The sequence below is a fragment of the Equus caballus genome, chromosome 13 (assembly GCF_041296265.1).
Source record: "Equus caballus isolate H_3958 breed thoroughbred chromosome 13, TB-T2T, whole genome shotgun sequence".
In the NCBI taxonomy this organism is placed as follows: domain Eukaryota; kingdom Metazoa; phylum Chordata; class Mammalia; order Perissodactyla; family Equidae; genus Equus; species Equus caballus.
Genome location: NC_091696.1, coordinates 52948068 through 52969930, shown reverse-complemented (window position 1 = coordinate 52969930; position 21863 = coordinate 52948068). Strand labels below are relative to the sequence as shown.

The window sequence follows — 21863 nt, the reverse complement described above, 5'->3', positions numbered from 1 at the left end:
CTGGCCCCCCACCGTCCTGCTCCCCATCTCTGTGATTTGACTCCTCCAGGGGCCTCCTATGAGTGGAATCACACGGCGTTTGTCTTTCTGTGTCTGGCTCATTTCCCTGAGCCTCGTGTCCTCAGGTTCAGCCAGGTCGTAGCAGTGATATTCCACTGTGGGGACCACATTTGTTTATCTGTCCATCATCGATAGATCACTTGGGTTGTTTCCACATTTTGGCTCTTCTGAATGAAGCTGCTGTGCCCGTGGGTGTGTATCCCATGTATCTGTAATGATTGCCTTGCTGATGACTCTTTCACTCAACTGCAGTTTGCCTTGGCACAGGAGGCAAAACTCCGATGGACATCCCCCTCCTCGCAGCCTCCGGCTTTGCTGGCACGTGCACGCTCCCTTGTCCTCTGGGATGACAGACCTTGGGGCTTCCATTTGTCCCTGACTGGTGCCCACTTCATTCATAGTTACATCTTCAAACTCTATTTCAGTATCGACTAGGACAAGTGTCCCCACAAAACGGAGCTGGGTCACAATCCTCCAGGCTCCTTCTGCCTATTCGTTCTTCCAGGTTCTCTCCAACATTATTTTTTAAAGTGAAAAAAATGGATTTTATGCCCAAATGTTCATAATAGCACACCCATAATGGCCTCATTCGAGAAACACCCCAAATGTTTATTGACGGATGACGGATAAACAAACTCCGCTTCATCCAGACCGTGGGATGTTATTCGGCCACAAGAAGGAGTGAAATCCTGACACATTCGGCGACCTGGATGAGCCTGAGGACGGCGTGCTCAGTGAGGGAGGCCAGACGGAGAAGGCCACGTGGTGCGTGAGTCTATTTCTGTGAAATGTCCAGAACAGGCTGACCCACGGGGACAGACAGCAGATCGATGGGCGCCAGGGGTGGGAGGAGGGGACAGGGAGTGACCACAGATGGTGACGGGGTCTCTTTGAGGGTTGAAAATGTCTGGAACCAGATACAGGATGTGGTTGCACAGCACTGTGAATGTGCTGAATGTCTCTGAATTCTGCACTTAAAAATGGTTCGTTTTATGTTCTATAAATTTCACCTAAATTTAAAAAATGGATGTTTTACTTGAATTCCACTCAACAGATAAATATGGATGAATTGGCTGGCCGACGGGCTTCCCTCTGTCAGGAGAAGGCGCAGCCACCCCTCATTCGTGTCCCTCGGCCCCCGCTTCCCCCGGCTTGCCCTCCTGATCGCGTCGCCCGCTATGCTGATGGGAGTCATTCACCCTCTTAGATTCCCAGTGGTCGGCAGCGCCCGGGTGCATTGACTTTCGTGTCTCCGGCCTCTTCCCGAGGGCAGGGCGCCTGTGTGGCCCCCCCAGGCTGCTCAGCTGCCTCCAGCCTTTCTTACCTCGTGGAGACAGTGCCTCTGCATCAGCCCTCCTTGTCCTCTGTTCTCAGTAGGTTTTTTTAAAATAAATAAGCTTGGAGGGTTTGAGGGGGACACCGGACTGCCGTCTCCTCCTGGACCCTCCGGCAGTTTGCATCCCCCTGAGTGTCCCCCTCCAGTGCCCTGAGGCTCTGGGGGCATCTTGTTGGGGGTCTTGGCCACGTGCAGGACATGAGCCCCACCCCACCCCTGGTTCACTGAGGATGCAAGTCACCTTGGCGCTTGGATGCCCTTCTTGGCCTGACCGGCTCTACCTTCCTGGGTCGGTGGCTGGGAGCAGGGTCTGTCTGGGGAGCTCGGCCGAGCTGCCCCTGTGATCCCTGCCTGGCTCCGTGGATAGCCAGGCTCACGCGGGGAGGTGAGAAGGAGGCAGGGGCCGCCGGGTCTGCAGAATCCCCGGGCCCAGGCACCCCTCCCAGGCCACGGTCCTCTCAGCCCTGCACCTTCAGGGTCCCTGGAGGCTGCTCTGGGGGGCCTGGCAGAGGCCCTGGGTCCCCACTGCCCGGCAGTGAGCTGAGAAGAACATGGGCTTGTCTGTAGCCCGAACAGAGGCTTCCCTCCCCCGCCTCCTGGCCAGGCTGGCCCGCGGCACACAGGGGTGTCTGGGGTCCTGGCCGGGGTTGGGTGCGGAGTCCAGGGCCTGGGAGGATGGAGGGAGGCGGGGTCCTCCCAATGCCCTGCAGACCCCGTGTTCTTGTTTAGGCTCCTTTATCTCTACAGCAGAATCTCCCTGCCACTGAGCCCCATCAGCCTCCGAGGTGGCTCCCGTCGCGCCTGCCCGTTGCCGAGCGCCCTGGGTGTGCCCGGCTATTCCAGCCATAAAAGGACACGGGCCGAGGGGCCAAAGGGCAGCCTCCACCCAGCTCAGCGTCCAGGGCTGCCTCCCAGCACCAGTCCTGTCTCTGGCAGGGCCACGGCTCCGCCAGGCCAGGACGTGGCCCCCCTCCCACATCAAGCCCCCCAGGAGTGTGCTGTCACTGGCCAAGTGCCATGGCCGCGTCTGGTCCAGCGAGGGGTCCCGGGGACAGGGGTTCCCTTTAAGCCCCTGATGCTCTGTGTCTCTGGGTCCGGACACCTGCTTCTGGGAGGCCCCAGGGAGAAGCTGAGGCCTTGGGCGTGGGGCCTGTGCTCAGACCTGGGGGAGGCTGTGACTCCAAACCCCCAGCCCCGGCCTGGGCTCCCCCGCCCCCCGACAGGGTTCTGGGTTCAGACAAAGCAGGCTCCTGCCCTGAGGAGGCGAGAGACAAGGTCAACACAGGCACGCACAGGGGTTCTGGAGACGCTTGCTAGCCTCAGTTTCCCTACCTGTCAAGGGAGCCCCACTCTGTGTGTCCGGGAGGCCGGGGCCTGCTCACCACCCCTCCCCCCCCAGCTCTGCTTCTCTAGGCTTTTGTGCCCCAGGTCCCCTCTGCCCGGCCCCTGTCCACGGGGCGGGCAGGGAGGTTCCTGCTCCAGCCCCAGCTCAGGGGTGATGTTCCTGTGGGGTAACCGAGATCCATGTGGGCCGGGAGGGTGTTCGTGTGCCCACCTGCGTCTCCTCCCCCAGCACAGGGACGAAGAGGTGCCTGTGTGTGACATGGATGAGCAGGTCTTCCATCTCCTTCCCACCTGCCCCCATCCGCTGACCACTGTCCAGAGAAGGTCCCCCGGCCCGCACACCACCCTCCTTGGGGCCCCAGCGAGCCCGAGGATGTGGGACCCCCAGTGGGTCATCGATTCATGGGCTGGGGCTCCTGGAGGGACGGAGCCAAGCTGGAGTGGGCCGTGATGGAGGGACCAGCCAGGCTGGGTGCTCTGTGGGCCCAGAGCCCCTGAGGTGGACGAGGACTGAGCAAGCCCCCGTGCCTGTCCAGCACCATGAGGCCCCAGGCAGCCCAGCGGGCAGCCTGCTCCTGGTGCATCCGTGGAGCAGAGGGACCTGGGGCTGCCCTAGCTGCCTCCTGCCCCCTCCCGCTCTCCAGCCAGTGGCCCATGGGCTTTCCTTCAGCAAGAGCTCCAGCCCAGCCCAGCCCAGCCCGGCCAGCCTGCAGCTCCAGCCACCTCACCATGGCCCAGGACCTCAGCCAGCTTGGCTGGGCTCTGTTGATTTCACACGCTGCTCCTGCCAGGGTCTCGGTGGCCTCTTTGCCCCAGAGTCCTCACTCAGGAGGGAGCAGCCTCGGAAGAGATACTGGAGAGGCCCCAGGGAGGAGGCAGCAGTGGTGGGGCCAGAGGGGCTGGGCAGAAGGTTCTGGAGTGGCCAGGGAACACGTGGCAGGAAAGGAACAGACTGGGAGTCTATTTTAGAGCAGAGCAGCCTGGTGGCTCCAACCCAGGGTCGACAGAGGCCTCCTGCAGAGTGAGTGTGGCCAGCTCCAGGTCCGCCCTCTTGCCCTCAGGCACAGGGGACTGGGGGCCTGGGGCTCCCTCGGGCTCTGGTGCACATGGAGCTATGACCTTCCTCCACCGGCCAGCCCATTCCAGACAGACGAGAGGACGCCACCAGAGCCAGGCCGCGTGTTCAACCGAGGGCGAGCCTCTCGTCCCCACCCAGCCTGACGTCATCCTGTCTCAGGAGCCCTTGCCGCCTGCTAACACCCCCCGAATTTAGCATGTTTCCTGCCGGAATCGGCTCCGAGAGGGCCATGGTCTGCGTTTGACCACCGGCCTCCCCATCGTCCACCCCGGCACCCAGTAGGTACTTCACAAGTGTCCCCACGCAGGATGCTCCACACAGCCCTTTATAAGCAGAACAGGTCGCTGGACCCAGAGGGCCAACTCCATCAGGTGCAGAGCCGCCCCCGACCCGGGCTCTCCTCCCGCCTTCCTGGGAGGCAACACTCCGCCTGCACTGTCCCACGGGGTCAGGCCCCGAGCTGTGAAGGTGAAGGCAAGGGCGGGTTTGGGGTCTGGGGGTACGTCCGTCGCAGCTGGGCAAGCGTGGGGCCTCTCTGTGGCCACTAGAGCTCAGTGGCTGGCTTGACCAGGTGGCCGCTGAAGGTGATGTAGAGGTCGCCGTGCTCACCGTAGATGGCGTTGTCACGGTCACGCTGGAACATGCGCACCCAGACGGTGTCGCCGGCATCCAGCGGCAGCAGCAGGCTCTGGGTCTGCATGACGCTGCGCTCGCTGGGCTGCGCGTACAGCACGGCGGTGGCCCGCCGGTTGCACATGACGTGCAGATAGGTCTCCTTGTAGTTCCAGGTGTGCACGTTGAGGCTGAGGAAGTAGATGCCGGGCACGGCACAGAGGAAGCGACCGGAGGCCAGGTCAAAGGCGCTGTCCAGGTTCACCAGCTCCGTGTCGAAGGTCACGGCCTGGAAGTCGTCGGAGCTGTGCAGCCCCTCTCGCCGGCCCACCGAGAAGGCCGCGTAGGCTCGCTGGCATGGGGCGCCTGGCGGCCCCACCTGCCCCTTCTGACCCTTGCGGCCGCGGGGGCCCCGGGAGCCTGGCGGGCCCTCCTTCCCACTCCTGCCGGTGCGACCTCTGAGCCCTGCTTCGCCCTTTGCACCTGCAGGGGAGCGAGCCGAGGATGCTGGTCAAGGCTCGGGATCCAGGGCCGGACTCACTGACCATGTGGCCTTGCAAGTGATCTCACCTCTCTGAGCCCCAGGCTCCTCGTCCGTAAGAGGGGTGCTAACCCGCCCCTCACACAGGGCAACAAGAAGCCATACCCCAAAGCTGTGGCCGTTCTGGGGCCTGCACAGATTGTCACATGGGGCCAGCAGGGACAACAGGCTCGGGGCAGCTACCGGAGGAAGGGTCTGAACTGGGCTTTGAAGGAGGAGAGGCCTGGGAAACTGGTGCCCGAGTCCTACCTGAGTGTGGTCTTCTGTGCAGCCCTCCAGGACAACGACCTTTTTGGAGCCCAGCCTCTCTTGCCTTCTCCCAAGGGGGCGCCGCTCGAGGGGCCACAGGGACCCCGCCCTCCCTTCCCCACCTCCCCCAGGGCTGGGCCTGTCAGGGCCACCACCGGCAATGAGCAAGACTGAGGAACCCACAGGCCCTCTGTTCACAGCCCCCTCCCCAGGCCACTTTGCCTCCTGCTTGAGGGGGCTGCTGGGCGCTGACCGTCCTTACAAGGCTGAGGGAGTGAGGACAGCCGCTCAGTGTGTCCTCCTGGCGCCAGGCGCCTTCCCAGAGCCAGCTCTGCCTAACTCGGGACCCCGGAGCGCTGCCCTCCCCTCCGGCGCCCTCTCCCCTGTGCCCCTCAGTGTGGGATGTCCCTGTGGGGACAGGGGACAGGTGGGGTGCCCTGAACATGGACACTCACCTTTGAGGATTGAGATGTCGATGGTGGGCTGCACACGAGGCGGCCACACCCACTCCTCCCCGTCGCTCATGGGGGCGTGCGGGCCAGGGGCGGCCGGCGGCCAGGCCGGGCGGCAGCAGTGCACACACGGCCGCCGGGGCAGCCCCAGGCCAGGCCAGGCCCGGGCAGGCAATGCCAGGAGGAGCAGGAGGGCAGGGGCTGCCACTGGGGCCAGAGCCTGGGGGACGGGAGGGGGCAGGGAGGGAGGGCATGTGAGGGGGAGACACCCCTGCTGAGCCCCCGACACCCCCTCCCCCCCGCAGCCCAGGCTGTGCCCCCTTGTCGGGGAAGACACTGGGTGGGACCAGGGAGTGCGTGTGTGGAGATGGACAGTCGGGCCTCTCAGGGGCCGCAGTGGGCAAGGCCAGACCTTGTCCTGCCCCAGACGGAGGCCTGGCTGTGCCCCCTGCACACTCGGCCGCCGGCCCCAGACAGATGTCACTGATTGATACCCGCACACTTTCACCTGGACCTGGACATGGCTCAGGATCCTCCTCAACACAGCACGACAGGGCCACCACCAATCTGAGGGGCCAGCACGGGGGACAACTCACCTGCCCTTCAGGAGCCCCAGGCAGCCCCACCTCTCCCCTCTGGAGCTTCCTTCCCAGGGGCTACTGCCTCTGTGGCACCCCCACCCCTCCCCGGGGCCTTAGCTCTGGGCTGTAGCAGGCACCCTGCCTGCCTGGTCCCCAAAGCCCCCATGGCTGGGGACCCCCCGCCTGGCAGATGGAAGGGGAGCCTTCGTGGGGGCGGGGGGCTCTGAGTCAGCCCTCCAAGGCCCCCACCCACCTGTGGGGGGCAGAGCCCTCGGGGAGGGGCAGCGGGGCTGCTTCAGGGAAGGGCAGGGCCCCCCCCCGGCTAGCTGGGCCGGGTCCCAGCTTGGCACAGTTTCTGCCAGGCTGCCTAGCTGGGCAGAGGGCAGTGAGAGCGTCCTGCGCTCCCAGGAGAGGGAGGGCAACTTGGGGGCTGCCCCATGTGGCCCCTCACTCAGCTGTGTGGAAGACGGTCTTTGACCTCCACCAGGCCTGGGCCTCCTGCCTCCACCTCCCCTGTCCTAGGAGACCCTGCCTGACTCCTGGCCCATCCGTGCCAGATCGGGGCACCTCTTCCCAGCTCAACCAGCAGCTGCTGCAGAGAGGGCCTGGGTGAGCCCCACGTGCACCTGGGCCTCAGTTTCCCCTGACACATTGGTCCTGCCTGTCCTGGTCTCCCCAAGGCTGTGTCCAGGAGGCTCAGCCAGGGCTGGTCTCCTGCAAGCATAGGCATGTGGGGTCGGGGTCCTCACTCTTCCCTGGAGGCCAGCCCTGCTGAACAAAGACTCAGGCCCCCTCTTCCAGGAAGCCCTCAGGGACTCTAGTCCAGAGTAAGGTCCTCTTACACTGTAGGTCTGAGACCCACTCCCAGGCCGAGCTTCCCTGGCAGGTGGGACTTCTTCTCTCCACTCCTCCACAGAGCTCAGCAGACCCTGACCCACCCCCACCACCAGTTACATTGGACCCTGAAAGGGCCTCCTGGATTCCTCCCATGGACAGACCTGACAAGAGTGGGTGTCTCTAGGGGACCCCACCCCATAGGCAGGCCTGTGCCACTGGAGCCCCCACCCTGTCCCTGTGGAGACCTAGGGTCCTGGCCATGCTGGTCCTCTGGCCCTGCCCAGCAGCCATTCAGGACTGGAACCCCCTCCTGCTGGGGTTCAGGGGTAGCACAGAACCCCCCCAAGCCCAGCCTGTCCAGGGGGGCTGTGAAGACCCCCGCCTGCCCCCATGCACCCAGTTACCATTGCACGGCCGTGGGCGCTGCTGCCTGCTGGCCGTCTCCAGCGTCACTGCCCCAGCGGCCGGTGAAAGAGCCCTTTCATGCCGCCCAGGCGCCCACGGCTCCGCCGAGCCATCCAAGACCAACAGACCTCGGGCCAGCCGCAGAGCCCAGGCAGGAGGCTTGCAGGGCCCCCGCCCGCCACCTGCCGCAGGGTCTGTGCAGCCCCGTGACAAGGACTCCAGGGTCCTCCTGTCCCTCCCTGCACCCTGGTGTGGGTCTGGGTGCCTGGGGGCATCTGGGACGGACCAGGTTTGGGGATGGCATCGTGGGCTGGCCGCTGTCCTCCTTTGGCAGAAACCAAGCCTGCTGCCCCATCTGGGTGCAGTGACTTGGGGGAGTCGGGGGGGGTGGAGCTGGGGCTGGGTGGAGCCTGCTGAGGGGTTTGGAGGCCAAATAGCATGTGGAGCTGGAGATGCAGAACAGGGCCACCAGCCCTGTGCTGGCCCGCCTGGGCACCATGACGCCCCTCCGGCTCTGACTAGAAAAGCAGCATTTGACCAGGCCGGTGGTGTCTGCCTCACCTCCCGCTGTGCCCTCCTGGGGTCACAGTGCCCAGTGGAGCGAGAGGCCTGTGTGACACCCTGCTGGGGGCCTCAATATCGGCCCAGCCCTTCAGCAGATCAGACATGTGCCCCTGCAGTGCGCCTGTGGGAGTGACCACAGAGCCCTCCCGCCCCGGCAGTGGCAGGTGGGCCACACCCACTGTGAGCGGAAGGCAAGCCCACACCAGGGCCCAGCCTCGTCCCCACTCAGACTCTGGTTCTGTACAGCTGGAGACTGAGCCCAGAGGCAGGGCTGGGCACCTCGGCCTCTGGACTCGGGGCTTGCGATTCCTGCCCCCGTCATGCCAGGCCGCCTGTGGGTAGACGCTGGACAGGCCTGAGGAAGTGTGGCCGCCTTGCTGGGAGGCAGGCTGTGGGCCGCCAGACTGGCTCACTGTGCCTGCCCATCTGGGCACAGCCTGGGGCCCATCCCTGCACACTGATGACCAGGGAGGGGGCGAGGGTGGGAGGAAAGGGGCAGACCAAGGTGCCTCCGCCTGTGGGGGGCTTCTCGTGCCAGGCAGAGGGGGAGTGGGGCTATGAGGGCTGTGGACGGGGCAGTGCCACTGAAGCTGGTCCCCCAACCCCAAGATGACAGCCTACCCTCCAGCAGGGCCCAGTGGCCCTTTTAGGGGCAACTGTCTTCACCCCACAGTCAGCGGTGGCACAGACAGAGGGGTGTGAAGACCCTGGCTCACCCGCCTGTGGGTCCCTGCAGCCTCCACTGGGCAGCACGGCTGCGACCTGCTTCTGAGATGGAGGCAGCCCTGTGGGCAACACGTGGCCTGGTCTCCTACCTCTCGGCACCACCACCCTGTGGGAGCCGCTGGACCCAGGGGCGGGCCGGGGCTCCTCTCTGGCCCCCATCATCGCCTCTGGGGCTCCTACATCTCCCTGCGCGCTCGGCCGCTCCCTGGGTCTGAGCCTCGGTCTCCCCACGGTATCCTGGGCACCAATGGCTCAGAAGTGGCGGAAGGGCCCCCTGTGGTGGATGGACACGGGCCAAGCACAGCCACTGGGGGACGCCGCAGCTTCAGCCATGCAGCAGGGCCCCAATGTCCCTCCCCTCTGAGCTCCATGATGCCAGCAGGCAGAGCTGCCCCCCAAAAAGACATGGGTGATCACTGCAAGTCCCCTTCATGGGGAATGGCGAGTTGAACTTGTCCTGCATGTGGGAGGCACCTTTTCAAGAGGGTCAGGGTGGCGTGAAGGGCCGGAAATGGGCCCTGGGGTCCCTCTGGGCTGGAGGGCCAGGCTGAGCCCAGGCCTTGGGGACCCTGGCTGGGGAACGTTTGCTGGGAGATGGCTGGCGGGCCAGCTTCTGAGCTGAGGGTCCAGCGAGAGCCAAGGGTGACTCAGCAGGTGGCGGGAGGACCTGGACAGAAATAGCCCTGGCTCGGACATGCAGCCTGGCATCTCCGTGGCGACGGGAGTGCGGCAGAACGCCGCAGCCCCACAGGGTCAGCCGGCTCACAGAGGGGCCACAGCGTCACCAGGGGGGCCGTCTGAGCCCCCTCACTGCCTCCCTTCCCACAGCAGCCCTGGAAGGCCACCATGTCCTTGTGACTCGAGCCAGTGCAGCTGGGGACCGGGGAGGGACCAGAGAGCCTCCATGGCCCCAACCCAGAGACTGGACTGAGCGGCTGGAGCCTGGAGCACGGGCCCCATGTGTGCAGGGGCTGAAGACAGCTGGGGAGACAGCAACCCTCCTGCTACTCTGGAGGCCTGAGTCCACCCTGCAGCCTCTCCCCCAGGACCACAGGGGCACGTGACCCCAGCCACCGGGCTCAATGGCTCAGTCACTACGGAGCCTAGCAGGTCAAGGTCTCCAGGCCGCTGGAGAATCACCCCATGATTATGTTGTCACAGCCTCTCCGTCCACATGAACATATGTAGGAATGCAGATAGCAGGAGTAGGAGTGGGGGCCATCTTAGGGTGGGCTCTGCACACAGACCTGCCCTGGGCTGGGGGCAGGGTGGGCTCGGGACCCTCTGTGCTTCCCTTTCTCCAGCCATAAACTGCACTGATGATAAGACTGTGTTGGTCAACACGGTGCCCGAAGGAGCCACCGCTCAGCGCGCTCTAATGACGCCTGGAGGGGGGTGACACGTGACCTGGAGTGTGCAGGGGCTGAACCCCTACTGGCAGAGACTGGCCAGCCTCAGGGTAGGCACAGCCATCTGCCCCACCTCCAGGCTCCCCAGAGAGGTTAACACTCCAGAAAGACACAGCCTTGGGAATTTGCCCTGTGGCCTGAGCTGTCCCTCAGCTCCAGAGCCCGATCATGTGTCTCGACAAGGGAACAACATTTCCAGCCTCCTAGGTGGCCATGAGACAACCACGACAATGAGCACCCCGCAGGGCGGCCCCCGGGGATTGTACCCACCACCCTCCCAGCCTCCTGCCACCAGCCGAGCTTCAGAGATGATGAGCTTCACATGCACCGCCCCCCACTTAGCTCCCCATCAGCTGCCACCCTCCTCAGGGCTGGGACGAGGACATGCTCAGCATGATGGCGACACCGCTGTGGAACCGGCCTCGGCCGCAGGGTGATAATGGGGGCTGAGTGGCCTGCGTGCACAGCGGGAATCATTATCTCCCAGCCTCTTAATGGACGCGTCCCTGAGAGTCCTGTTGGTGAGCCGTCGCTGGGAAGCAGACGGCAGCCAGGAGCTGGTCGGGGGCGGGGGATGGGGCTCGGACAGAGGGGCCTCACCGCCTGCCGACCATCCACAAAGTGTCTGGCCCTCCTCGGGGGGAGCCCTGGCTGTTGCACCCATGGGGGCCACAGTTCTGCCCAGACCCAGGGACACAGGGTGCAGGGTGGCGTGGGGCCAGGTGGCCAGTGGGGGTTCTGCGGTCCCCACCCCCCCACACACACCCCACCTGACTCACTCACTGGACAAGGAGACTGGTTGCCTGAGGTTACCGAGGTGGCTGGGAGTGGAGGCCCCCTAACCAGCCCCGACTGCCCCGCCAGCTCAGGGTCTGCCGCCCCGGATGCCCAGCCTGTGCCAGGTAGGAGTGGTGGGGAGAGGTCCCATGGGTTCCTGGGGTGGTCACTGCCCCAGGCCCTACCTGGCACCCTCGAGGGGCTTTGGGGAGCTTTGTGGACACCCACAGACCTGGGGTCATGTCCCTTGGGGGAGAGCCCGGCCAGCAGTATGTTCTGACACCTCTGCTCCAGGCTCACCTCCTGCTAACAAGGGGACAGCCCATCGGCCTCACGGTGACAGTGTCCGGGGCACATGGAAGGAAAAGAGCAGTGATGTGGTGACCAGAGACTGTGATGAGTGGACCGGAGGTGACACTCCCTCTGAAGCATCCTGCAGGTGGCCCAGGTGGGCAGAGAAATCCGTCTGTGCCTCGGTGGGGCTCAGAGCTGGGGAGAGGCCCCCAGTGGTCAGCGATGAGCAACAAAGTTGGGCCTCTATGACGCTTGGCTGACCCCTCTCCCCAGGTGGTAACTGGGGGCTGGGCTGGGACAACGAGGTCCATCCACAGACTGAGCCCACCTTCCCAGGTCGCCGCCTCCAGAGCATGCCAGGACCACATGCCATGAGGAGAAAGCTAATGTGCTCTTTATTTGAGGGGTGGGGGACGAGTCCAGCCGGGTGAGTGGGGGTGCCCACCACGGGGCCAGCCCCCGTCACTGGTAGCCGGCCAGCTGGAGGACGGTGGGGTAGCGGGCGCGGTGGGTCATGCACTTCTGGCGGTCGATGAAGAGGCTGTTGGTCTTGACGGCGATGTCCTTCTCCAGGCTCATGCGTGTATCCTCCAGGTTGCGCAGCGACTGCTCCGCTTCCAGAAGCTTCTCCCTCAGTGCTGCGAGGGATGCGTTCAGCTGTTCTACCTCGCTCACAAGCCTGCGGGGTTTGGGGGAGGGCGGGGTGAGCTGGGGGGACCAAAGCCTGAGATTCCAGGGCTGGGAACCCCACTGAGGGGTCCTTGCCCAGGTGCTCACCCAGAAAAGGACCCAAACGTCCTGAAGGAATCCAACCAGCAGTGCTGTGGGGGAGGGGGGGCTTGGCCCAAGGGTGTGGGAGAGGGTGTGTGCCGGGCTCCTGGATGGACGGATGGAAGCCCACGGGACGGGAGGATGAATTCAAAGGACCAGCCGGCTGGGGCCAGAGCTGGGGCCTCCTCCAGCCAACCCCTGACCCCTGACCAGAGGAGCGCCTGTGTCTCAGGACAGTGAGGGGTTCAGTGTTCCACAGTGACACCATGTGGCAGTAACACACAATGGCAGCTGCGCACGGAGGCTCTGGGCTCCTCTATTCCTGACAGCGGGACAGACTCCTTTGGAGCAAGCGGAGAGAGGCCCCCATTTCCTGGATAAATGGGGGACAGAGAAAGAAGAACGCCCGAGTGGGGGGCACTTCTGTCCACAGGGGCAACTGGGCTTCAAGCTGGAAAAACAGAAGACAGGAGCCCACCTACCCCACAAGCCTGGCAGTGGGTCTGCCTGTTACAGCAGAGGTGTGGACGGTGTCCACGGGGCAGGTGGGACCCTCAGACCCCAAGTTCCTCACCCGGAAGATCACTCAGCCCAGCGTCAAGCATCGGGGCGCGCGTGGGGACGGGGACCCCGCGTGTGTGTGTGCTGCGCTGTGTGTGGCCCAGAGTCTGCCCTCTGTGCATCTGCTGGGCTGTGTGTGGGGTGTTCACGGTGTCCCCAGAGGTGGAGGGAGGCCCAGAGGCAGGTGGATGGCCCCTGGATGGTGGGCAGTGGCCCAGCCCGCCCAGGACGGCCCCGCACCGCAGGCACCTGAACTGGGCGGTGTCCCGACACAGCTCTACGTTGGGCCGGAGGGAGCGCTGGTACAGGCGGGTCTGAGCCACCTTCAGAGGGGCCTCCTTGTCCTTGATGGCCTGCTTCAGCGCTGCGACATTGTGCTCCTGGTCCGTGATCTCTCGCAGTGTCTGCACAGGACAACCCCGTGGGTGCCAGCGCCTCCCCCACCCCACCCCAGCATACGGGTGGGGCTGACCTCCGCCCCCAGCCCTGGGGCCCTGTCCAGCGTGTGGCCTGTCCGCTGGCTCTGGGGGAGGATGTGCACGGCCACTTCGGCCCTCCCAAGGGCACCCAGGGAGCTGGTGGGACAGCAGAGCCTGTCATCCAGCAGCTCTGGCCTGAGTGCCCCCAGCCCTGAGGGTCACCAGCCCCCGACCCTGGTCAAGAACCAGAGACTCAGAGGCAGCGAAGGTCACCCTGAGCCTAGGGTCATGGCCCAGCCAGGCCCAGGCTAGGCCCAGGGACACCCCACCAGGCAGCCATGCCGGGTCACCTCCTGCCTTCTTCCCTCCTCCTGGTTGCACCTAACGGCCCCTCCTGGTCACTCACTCTGGTGGCAATGCCAGCCGACCACCCCAAATGTCGCTTGGTTTTTCGTTCGTTTAGTGAGGGCCTCTGGGGTCCCTCCGGATGGGCGGGGCAGAGGAGGAGCAGGAGCAAGGCCTGGTCATGACCCAAGCTTGGTGGCCATGTCGGGCCAGGGCTGGGCCACAAGAAACCCGGTCTCTTTCTGTGGCTGAGGGCGCCCAGCCCCAGGGGCTGGCCGGGGCGTGGCCTGGGCACGAAGTGGGCGTGGCCTGGGCGGGGCATGCGTGACTGGGCGTGGCCTTGGCGCGGCGGCACACCTTGCGCAGGTGGTGCTCCAGCTTGTGGCGCGCGTCCTCCAGCTCCTCGCAGCGGTTCCCGAAGGCCAGGTTCACGGCGTCACACTGCAGCCTCAGGTCCTCGGACGTGTCCCGCAGGATGCAGTCGATGAGCCCCCGCAGGTTGGCCGAGGCCAGGCGCTCGCGCTCCGCCCGGCACAGGTTTTCCTGGGTGAACTTGGCCCACGTTTCAGGCGTGGAGGCACTGCGGTGGTGGGCGTGCGGGCACTGGGGTCGGTAGGGGCACCTGCCAACGGCTCCGGCCCACTGGTCCCTCCCCACGACCCCCGCGCCCAGTGATCCCCGCGTTCCAGCCTGAACGCTCCGCCAGTCCCCGCCCCGCCCGGCGACCTCCGCACACCGCGACCCTGCGTCCCGTTACCTCTCAAGCCCCCAGCGACCTGCGCTCCGCAACTCCACGCCGCGACCCCCGGTGCCCGCCACGCTCCCATGCCTCCTACGCCCACCCCAGCCCCGCCCCGCGCCCCTGTGCCCCGTGTCCCCCAGCTGTGCCTCGCCCCTGCACCCCTCTGTCCCAGTGCCCCGCAGCTCCGTCCCGCGCCCCTGTGTCCCCAGCCCCCCGTGCCCTGTGCCCCCAGCTCCGCCCGGCGCCCCCTGTGCCCGGCGCCCCCCGCGCTTCCCCGGGCTGCGCTGCGATGGGCGGTGGCCTTGCGCCCCCTGCCGGCCGCGCGCGGAGCTGCAGGTCAGCCCCCTGCCTGGGGCGGCCCGGTGCGGTGAGGACCCCGGAGGCCGGCGGGATGGGGAGGACGCCCAGCAGAGGGACTGGGAGCCCAGGCAGGTTGGGGGGAGGGGCAAGGGCGCGGGGACAGGGTGCTTGGGCGGAGGACCCCCCGGAAGGGCTGGGGCTGGGCCGCCCACCTCTCCTCGAACTTGGTGGAGTGCGGGTGGAACTGCACGTCGGTGCTCTGGTTGTGGTAGCGCGCGCAGGTGTCGTCGATGTTGTAGGCCTCCACCTTGTCGGACCAGTCCATCTCGCACGTCTCCTTGTGCTCCCGGTTCAGCCTGGGGCGGGCAGGGCCTGCGTTTGAGGAGGGAGGGGGAGCTGGGCCTCCCAGGGGCATGGTACAGGGCAAGCCCCCCAGGAGCCAGCCCGCCTCCAATTCTCTGCTGGGAGCGAGGCCATCTCATCTGCCTAGCGTGGGGGTCCTCGGTCCGCGGGCCCCCTGGCCAGCAGTGTCCAGGAGCAGCTTCCCCACCCCGGATGCTGGCTTGGGCTCTGGACGCCTAGGGCTCACCCCCCCACACACACAAGAATCTGCCACCCCCACCCACCAGGTGCCCGTGTGGCCCTGCACTCTGGGCTGTGACCTGGAGCAAGCCCCACCTCTCTGAGCCTCATGGCCAGGTCACCCCGACTTCCTGCCCAGAGCCAGCCCCAGGGATAGGAGAACAGGGGTCATCCCGAGGGCAGCCGTGGAGGCCACAGAGACCCACCGGATCTGGTTCACGGCCTGCATGATTGTCCTTTTCAGGAGCTCCTGAATGTTCTGGATGAGCTCGGCCTCCTGGGGAGAAGACCCCCGGCCCCGGTGAGGGTCTGCTGACGGCCGGGCTGCTGTGGGCCCGTGATCCACCCCTTGAACGCCAGGAGGAGCTGAGATTTGGGGCGACATCCAGGGGAGCTGGGGCACCTGACCCCTGGCTGGGTGGCCTGGGGCCAGACGCCCACCTGTTGACCCCCAGTCTCTTTCCTGGAAGGTAGGGCTGAGCCCAGCTCTTTCTCGTCAAGTTTATTCTGGGCTTTTGAACGTTCTCTTTGGTGCACTGCGGTGGGCTCCTGTCTTCTGGGGGCTTCTAATGGGCTGCGGGGCGGGTCACCCAGAGGCCATTCCCAGCTGCCCTGGGCTCTGGGGGCCATCCCTGCAGCCCACCAAGGGCACTGAGGGCATCAGCCTGCCTGTTGGCCCCTGGGCAGCCCGGCCCACAGCCTCCAAGAACCCCAGCTTCTGGGGACCAGGTGCCCCCCAGGGCTGCTCCTCAAGCCTTGGGCTCAGAGAGGCCTTCCCCACACCGAGAACACAAGGGGAAACCCTGTGTTTCCTTCTGCGACTCCATGCTCTCATTTTCTGTGTGCAAACAATCCATCACTCTGATTTGAATTTTCACCACCATCAGGCACTGAGCCCCCATGTGTCCAGGTCTGTCCCCCGTCCCTGCACCATTGCAGAAGTCCATGCACTGGGTTCAGGGCAGAGGGGTTGCACATGGAGCCTTAGGAGGTTCTTGAGCAGCCGAGGGTGGGGGTCAGGTGGTGGGGGCCGAGGAGCAGGCTGGGGCCTGGGGGAGAGCAGGAGGGGGAGGGGAGAGACTCAAGATTCTGGCCTGAGCTTGGGGGTGCAAGGGGTGCCCGGAGACCCTGGTGGGCTGTTTTCCTCCCCAAATCTCCCATGAGTGCCCAGAGCCTGCAGCCTGTTCTCAGGGAGCCCCCAGGCTCTGAGAGCTACCAGAGCTGTGCCCACCGGGATCAGGGGCCTGGCCAAGGTACCGCCCTGATCTTTTGGGGGGCCGCCCCAAGGACCAGTCCCGCTGGTGGCCTCAACCACCCCCCCACCCCGTCCACACCTGCACACTGGTCTGTGCCTGGATTTCAACCATGGGTGTTGGGGTGCGGGGGGTGCTATAGTGGGCTTGGCCTCCAGGAGCTCAGGGTCTGGCTAAATTTTCTTGACCTGGGGTGACCCGAGGGGCCGCACAGAGAGTGCCAGGACCCAGGGGTGATCGAGGGACTGCCCAGCAGGTGTAGGTGCCACCAGGACATGACCAAGAGGGGCCCCCCAGCCCTGCACACCTTCCAGACCTCAGGGGGCCACCTCAGAGGGCTCAGCTCAGGCCCCGCCGTGTCCTCAGAGGGTGTGTCAAGGGGTGTCAGGGCTTGTGGGGGAACAGGTTAGGCCCCTCCCTGCCTCAGTGGCCTCTGACTGTCCCATCCTCGAGCAAACGTCCACAGCACATGTCCCAGGTGTGAATCCTGTCCTGGCCTGGGCTCTGCCTCATCCGGTGGGAGCCATAATAGGGAGACACTGCAGGGGCCCTGGACATGGGGTTGGGACGAGTGGACAAGTGCCGAGGTCCAGCCCCAGCCCCCATACATGCTCAAACCCCCACGTCTGGACCTGCCCCCAGGACGCAGTGTCTCCAACCCAGCAAGTCTGGGCTGGGGGCCAACTTGCAGGGAGCCCGACCTCGCCCAGCGCCCACTGTGAGGATCAAGCTTGGGCAGGTCAGACTGGGTGCCCCTCTGGGGCCAGGGAGGACACTCCCTCCTGGGTGGCCTGAGCCCGGAGCCTGTCCACAGCCAGGGCTGCCCCAGCACCCAGTGCTTCTGGTCCCCGACCTACGAACAGAGCCAGCTTCTCTGTGCCCAGTGTGGGCCTGGGTGTGTGCTCCACATGTGCATGTGCGTGTGTGCATATGTGCATGGATCCATGTGCTCCACGTGTGCATCTGTGTGCAGAGGGTTTTGTGTTCTGTGTGTGCAGAGGCGTGTGCTCCATATGTGCACGTGTGTGCTCCACGTGTGTGTGTGGAGTGGTGTGTGCTCCGTATGTGCATTTGTATGCAGAGGCATGTGCTCCACGTGTGTGTGGTGTGTGTTCCATATGTGTGTTTGTATGCAGAGGTGTGCGCTCCACGTGTGTGTGTGTGGAGAGGTGTGGGCTCCATATGTGCATGTGTGTGCTCCACGTGTGTGTGGTCCATGTGTGTGTTTGTATGCAGAGGCGTGTGCTCCACGTGTGTGTGGTGTGTGTTCCATACGTGCATTTGTATGCAGAGGCGTGCGCTCCACGTGTGTGTGTGCACAGGGTGTGGGCTCCCTGGGCCTGTGTGCAGCCACGCGGTGCACCGGTGCCAAGTCTTCATCTTCCGGTGTGGTGGGCTCACGTGTGAACCCCCTGGGACAGGTGAGGGTGGGGTCTGCCGTTCTGGGAGTTGGCGTGGGCCGGCGCACCTTCAGCAGCTCCACCTCCACGTGGTCGCGCACGAGGTCGGGGTGCTGGCGGCGCTCGCGACACTGCAGGTTGTCAGTGGCAATGCTGAAGGGCACGGCCGTGGCGTCCAGGGCGCGCTCCAGCCGCTGCTTCTGCGCCAGCAGCAGGTCGGTCTCGGCCACCAGGTCGTGCACCTCGCGCTGCAGCTCCGACTTCCAGCAGTGCGTGTCCTGCAGCCGCTGGCCCACCTTCTTGGTGGAGTCCTCCTGCGTGCGCTGGGCCAGCGCCTCCGTCTCGGCCGCCAGCTGCCGGCTCTCGTGGCGCTGCCGCTCCGACTGGTCACGGTCGGCGAAGGCCTGGTGGTAGCGGGCGTAGCAGTTCTGGAACCACTCGTCCACCAGGTACTTGGCCGTGCGGAAGCCGGCGGTGGCCAGGCCCGAGGACGTGTAGGCGCCCGTGTTGCGGGCCACATCGTACAGCTTGCGGGGCAGCTCGCATGCCGGCACCGTCTGCGGGGCGGGCTGCTTGGTCAGGAGCACGTCTGTCTGCGCCATGGTGCCCACCCGGCACGGTCAGCAGGGCAGCTCCAGCCACTCTGTCCCCGGAGCAGGACGGCCCCTGGTCTCCCGGAGACAGGTACACACCAAGCCCTCCTGTTGCTGGGCGACGGGGACCCCTCCCCCAGCGGCCCTCTTAAAGGGCCAGGCAGGGCCCCCGTCCGGCGCCTGCCGGGAGTCGCACCGGGGCCCCGCCTCTTCCGCCTGTCTCCTTCATCCCTGCGGGGTCTCCCCTGGGCACGCAGGGGCCGACGCGTCTTTGATGGGGTCTTGAGTTCAGCCTCCAGTGGGAACCTGAAGTCAGACGCCCGAATCTGTCCCACACGGGAGGACGCAGGTCCTGTCCCGGGGCCAGTGTCCCCAAGGCCGCCCAGGGCAGGGCTCATTCCTGGTCCTGGGGCGCATCTGGTCCCCCATCCGGAGGGCAAGCCGGAGCGCTGGGGGACGCCCAACATGGCCAGCAGAGGGCGCCGTCAGCCGTGAAACGCCGAGCGCGGGCAGCGGTTCCTGGTTCTCCGCTTCAGCTCTCCCCCTCCCGCCCGCGAGACCCCGCAGTGCTCTCTGCAGGACGTCCCCACCCCAGCACAGTCCCGCGGCCCCTGCCCCTCCTCTCTCGCTGCCACCTCGTCCCCCACTCGCCCCAGGACTCCCCCTTGGACACGAGCCTGGGCCGCCCCCTTCCCGTGGCCCTGACCTTCGGTTGGGCCCCCCCAGGTGACACCACCTGGCACACAGCAGGGCTTCACCAATGCGGGCTCGGGGACAGCAGCTTGAGACGTCCCCCCACACAGACTGATCCAGGGCCGGGCCTCGTGGGCAGGGACAGGGGACTCTCGGGGCTGCCATGGCCTGAGGACCATCCTCAAGCCTCTCTGTGCCTCGATGTCCCCAATGGAAGCAGACACACAGGGTCCACTCAGGGTGGGGCCCACGGGTGGGACCACGGTTCACCTTTCGTGAGAACCTGCTTCTCCCACGGTGTCTGTCTGTGGCCGGAGCAGGCCGAGCTGCCAACCCTCCCCGGGAGCCAGCGGACCCAGGGGACGCGCCAGAGCACACAGGGCTGAGCTCCATGACCTTGGACGTCCTGCCAGCATGGAGGTCCCCCTCTAACTTACTCAGAGACAGGACATGGTCCCCAAGGTGGGTTCCAGGCCCACCTGCCCTGCAGTGAGGCTGGACCAGCATGACTTGAGCAAATGCCTGCCAGGGGACTGGGGCCCCACCCCAGCCCGCGGCAGACCCCCAGGTCTCCTCACCCTTGGTCCCCGGACGAGAGGAGATCCTGGGGTGAGACGCCCTGGGAGGTCTCTGAGGTTGGAATCTGGCCCTGCCCTTGTCTGCCATGTGGCTGGGCAGGTGGTCCTCTCTGAGCCTCAGTTTCCCCATCCGGGGAGTGGGGTTGCAGTGCCCACTGCATGGGGCTGCTGTGGGCACGGACTGAGTGGAGGCCAGTGAATGTCTGGCCCAGCGCCTGGTGCTGGGAGTGACCAGCAGCCCCCTTGGCCCCTTCCCGCCCTATGCAGCCTCAGGGGTCTCTGGGCCTGAATCCCCAGGCAGGTCGGCTGCAGGGGCTGCGGCGAGTGAGGGCTGCAAGGGTACCGTGGGCACAGCGTGCATTGGGGCATGGAGCGCGGCTGAGCATGGGCAGACAGGCAGGCTTATTGGATTTATTTGTTTCCAAATTGCATTAGTAACGGGAAAATTGAGTCTCAGGACACGCCGAGGTTCCCCGGGCTAAGTCCTTGCCAGGCACCCTCCTCCACAGCGTTAAGACAGCGGCTCGGAACCTGCCGTGGGGGAGGAAGGGCCTCAGACTCCACGTGCACACCCCCAGGGACCGGGTACCCCCTTCCTCCCAAGGCAGTCCTGGAGGACACCCCCCAGCCTGCAGCCCAGGGCCCTGATCCTCTAGGAGAAACTGAGGCAGGAGGCGGCAGAGGAGGAGGGAGTGACTGATGGTATTCCTCCCTAAGAGCTCACACCAGCCTCTCAGGCCCCGGCACCCGACTCTCACATGGCCTCAGGTGTTACTCTCCCTTTGCACAGAAGGGACACTGAGTCACGGGCAGACAGCTCAGCTGGGAGGCAGCGGGCAGGATTCACACACAGGCCACTGGCTCACCTCCAGGACCCCACAGGGGGAGCGGCACAGAGAGGATGCTGGTCCTGTGTTTCTGGGCAGAACCTCGCAGGGAGGGGACAAGCCCAGGTCCCCGACGTGGGGCCTCTGCAGCCCCTGGCTGGACCTGCTGGCACCAGCATCCCCTCAACAGACTCTGAGGCGGAGGGGTCAGCGGGGCCCCTAGCAGCCGGGCAGTGGGTTTCCAGGCAGTTGGGGGTCAGGAGGGTTCACGAGAGCCCCTGGGTCGGGACCCAGACACAGGGAGGGCAGGGCCAAGGCAGCAGTTGGAGCTTCCGGGGGTGGCCAGCCAGGGGCAGGGCACGGCTCTGTGACAGGTGTCCCTGTGCTGGGGACAGTTTGGAGGGAGATGGACCACCTGGAGGTCCTACAGGCATCTTGTGGGCACCAGGCCTCAGGCCAGCTGGTGATGGCTGCAGAGCCACTGACCCCAGCTCTGCAGGAGGCCCTGGACGCTGAGCAGCCCAGGGGAGCCACCCCCACGCCCATCCACGTTCACGGAGGGCCTGGGCTCTGTCCCCACGCAGGGCTTGCTCACCATGGAGTCACCCTGGAAGGGCTGTGACCCATCGGGGGGCCATGTCCCCGTCCCCAGGGCCCCCAGCAGGCACCCTTCATGGGTGGGCCTGGTGAGAAGGGCACCCTGCTGGGCCCAGTCCAGTGTTCCTCAGGCCTGAGGCCCCCCCACCCCCGCTCTGTCCCCAGCCTGGAAGTTAACCAGATGGGGAGACAGGAGCCTGTCACTTCTGCTCAGCTTCACAGCCTCCAGCACGTCCCAGGAGGCCCAGGTGGCCCTGACGGGCCCAAGGTCACTCAGACGTGGGGGCGGAACAGAGACTCAGCCATCTGGCCTCGGCAGGCCCCAGCTGCGTCCCCGCTCCCCCACCTGGAGTGACAGCTCAAGGAGCTCTCGAGCCTCTGAGCAGACCTACCTGCCGGGCGCAGGCAGGGGGCCCGTCCCCTCCCCACCCAGCTCTCCCCAGGCCAGCAGAGCATTTTCATAACAGGAGGGTCTGAAGCAGCTCAGGCAGCCCTGAGCCGGCCACCATCACAGGTGACAGAGAGGCCGGGAGCAGGGAGGGGACGTCTCGCGTGCAGGACAGAAGATAACATGCCCCTTCCTCCAGGCCCAGCAGCCCAGAGCGTGCACGGGAGGCCCAGAGATGGCCTCAGGGGAAGAAGCTTGGGAGGGCTTCCTGGAGGAAGCGTCCCCACAGCTGAGACTTGAAGGACACACAGTCCAGATGGGGGTGGGGAGCATTTCCAAGCCTGTGGGGAGGCCGCGAGGGTGGTCTGTCCCCAGCCGGCCCCAGGGTAGCTGTGGAAGCCGCTTCCCCAGGGAGGCGTCAGGCCCGTAGAGCCGGTGAGCCGCAGGCCAGGACAAGGAGACAGGGGGCATGAGTGTGGGCGGGCGGGCCTGCTGGGGGCAGGGAGGCTGACAGAGGCGAGGGCTCCTCCCACTCAGCCCGCTGGCCGG

The 21863-nt window shown here is 65.6% G+C and overlaps 2 protein-coding genes across 2 annotated transcripts; both read right to left on the bottom strand.

The window, feature by feature from the left end:
• Positions 1-4127: 4127 nt before the first annotated feature.
• C1QTNF8 (C1q and TNF related 8) lies at positions 4128-7618 on the bottom strand. Its single transcript, XM_070231199.1, has 3 exons — positions 7495-7618; positions 5676-5892; positions 4128-4913 (listed from the first exon to the last, which is right to left on the bottom strand). Exons 1-3 carry the CDS (start codon positions 7495-7497, stop codon positions 4363-4365), a joined length of 771 nt encoding a protein of 256 aa, XP_070087300.1. The 5' UTR covers positions 7498-7618; the 3' UTR covers positions 4128-4362.
• A 4019-nt stretch (positions 7619-11637) lies between these two features.
• Positions 11638-18351, bottom strand: TEKT4 (tektin 4). Its single transcript, XM_001496717.5, has 6 exons — positions 17707-18351; positions 15192-15262; positions 14616-14759; positions 13719-13941; positions 12847-13001; positions 11638-11944 (listed from the first exon to the last, which is right to left on the bottom strand). Exons 1-6 carry the CDS (start codon positions 18238-18240, stop codon positions 11728-11730), a joined length of 1344 nt encoding a protein of 447 aa, XP_001496767.2. The 5' UTR covers positions 18241-18351; the 3' UTR covers positions 11638-11727.
• Between the last annotated feature and the right edge of the window lie 3512 nt (positions 18352-21863).